Source organism: Sparus aurata, chromosome 8 (assembly GCF_900880675.1).
Source record: "Sparus aurata chromosome 8, fSpaAur1.1, whole genome shotgun sequence".
NCBI classification, from domain to species: Eukaryota; Metazoa; Chordata; class Actinopteri; order Spariformes; family Sparidae; genus Sparus; species Sparus aurata.
The window spans coordinates 23,341,862-23,343,994 of NC_044194.1; the positions used below are offsets into that span (position 1 = coordinate 23,341,862).

The 2,133-nt window shown below is 40.7% G+C and overlaps 1 protein-coding gene across 1 annotated transcript; it reads right to left on the bottom strand.

The window, feature by feature from the left end:
* Positions 1-227: 227 nt before the first annotated feature.
* Positions 228-2,133, bottom strand: LOC115586104 (uncharacterized). Its single transcript, XM_030424878.1, has 4 exons — positions 1,884-2,133; positions 1,455-1,704; positions 1,031-1,168; positions 228-750 (listed from the first exon to the last, which is right to left on the bottom strand). Exons 1-4 carry the CDS (start codon positions 2,057-2,059, stop codon positions 481-483), a joined length of 834 nt encoding a protein of 277 aa, XP_030280738.1. The 5' UTR covers positions 2,060-2,133; the 3' UTR covers positions 228-480.

The window sequence follows — 2,133 nt, forward strand, 5'->3', positions numbered from 1 at the left end:
ATTATATATGTTCGTATAATAACTCATATTGTTTTCTTGTTTCATATTTATCTACCACTCGATCCCATTCCCTCTGCTTCTGACAGTTTGGCTGCAGTAATGAATAATTTACCACAATTAAGTTTTTCTTTTCTTTTCTATCCTTCCCTTCTCTTGTTTTCTCTTTTCTTATAACGAAACATGTACCCCCTGTGTTCTCGTTAGTGCGGACAGAAAGTAATGACAAATGCGTTTAAGGTGGTTTATTTAATTGCAGCACAGTTTATCAAAGCAGAAATTTCAGTACAAGAAAGTCACACTAGTATGGAGCTGAATACTCATTTTATATGAAAATGGAACATGTTCCGTTTGACAGCATCAGAGAGTATTTGACATGGACTAATAAAGACACTTTATGTGTCAAAGACAACACAACCACTGTATTTTCAAAGTAAAGCTAAGGAAACAAGAAATTGATCAGATTTATTTTGTTGTGACCTGTTAGACCTCTTGTAGCAGCATTCCATAAGGACGGATGGCCCTCTCCACCATCTTCTCCTCATCTTCGTCGCACGTTCCATGGGGAATGGGAATCAGCCAGTACTTGTCATTGTTGTATTTCTGCCTGTACTGAGGGTTGATGCGGTTCTGCAGAATCACCCGGTACTTCTTGCCGTTCTTCTTGGAGGTGAAGGTTTTGGCGTATGGGATTGCCTCTTTGATGTATGGAGTAGAGTAAATCCCCCTGCCATACCGCTGACCTGGACCTGGCTGTTAAAAACAATTACAAACAAGATGTGTATGAGGACCTTTCAGTATAAACAGTTACATACAGTATTTCTTTGGCTTTTTTGCGAGTAAGTATGTTTTTAAAAGCATGTTTACTTAGTGAAGTTCCTTCCAACAAAGATCGGAGGTCATTTTATGTTTCAAGCTTTCAGTTTTAGTTTCAAACCTTCATCAGGAGGAGATGTTGGGAAAACAGCTAACAAGTTTATTAAGTAAATATTGAAAAAAGGCAGATCAGACACTCAAAACTGATATATCGAACCTTGTAGCCATCTTCAATGATGCCATCAGCGCCTTTCCTGGATGTCCCGTGGTAGGACACAGGCCACTCTCCTGGCACTGACTGGGTGTTACGGTATCGAGTTCCCAGCCAGGTGTTTCCATCATAATCATCCAACACCTGTGACAACATATTTACATGTGACATCAGAATTTTTTGTTGGTCTCTGCTCTTTCGTCATTTTGAAGATCAAGCAGTGATCTGAATCGTTGACGAAGGTGATGTGGGTCATCGACCATGTGTAGGTGCAAAGCTAAATATTTGCGATAAGAAAAATTTCAGTGATTCAGCAATTCAACAATTTCTGATTTCGTACAGAGCACAATAATCAACAAACTTGCAGCTGCATGTAACAAATGAGTGGGAAGAAAAGACAAAAAGTCAAATAAATCAAAAGCAAATTTACCCTGAGGGCGAAACGCTGCCAACCACATGGGCGCTCATACACCTCTCCACCCCTGTAGTAAGTCTCGGTGTCTCGCAAGTTGCTGAAATCGTAGTCGAATCGCGGGTCAAAGAATTCATTTTCATCGATGATGTGATTCTTGTCTTTCACGGCTCCAATGTCCACCTGGTTCACTCGGTGAAAGCCTGCTCTCGGTTGAACACCTCCGAGGAGGTCTTGGAGGTAGATGAAGTTGCATTGTGACACCTCGCTGCAATGTAAAGGGACAAGATGCTGTTTCAGTGAAGATCAATGCTTTCAGTCTGTCACATCTGAATTATATCCCACAGAACACGTTCTGCAAATGCAATTGTATTTACATGTTTTCATGACTGAGTAAAATCTGTTTAAGGCCATTTTCTCTCTCAACATCACAACTCCTGTAATTACCAGGTATCATCTGCATCCAAGACTGTAGGGATGAACTTCTTCACGAGCAGCTGCTTCGGTGGTGCTGATCTGGCAGATTGCAAATAAGCAGTCTGCGATCCTTGACTTTGAACAGATGTTACGTTGGCATTGCAAAGTGTGCACAAAGCCTCCAGTGCAATCTCTTTACCGATCATCTTTACGATTAGTAAGAAAGTAACAAACTACTTTCTTTAAATGGGAAGCCTTGTCTTCTTGCTTGATGAGTCAA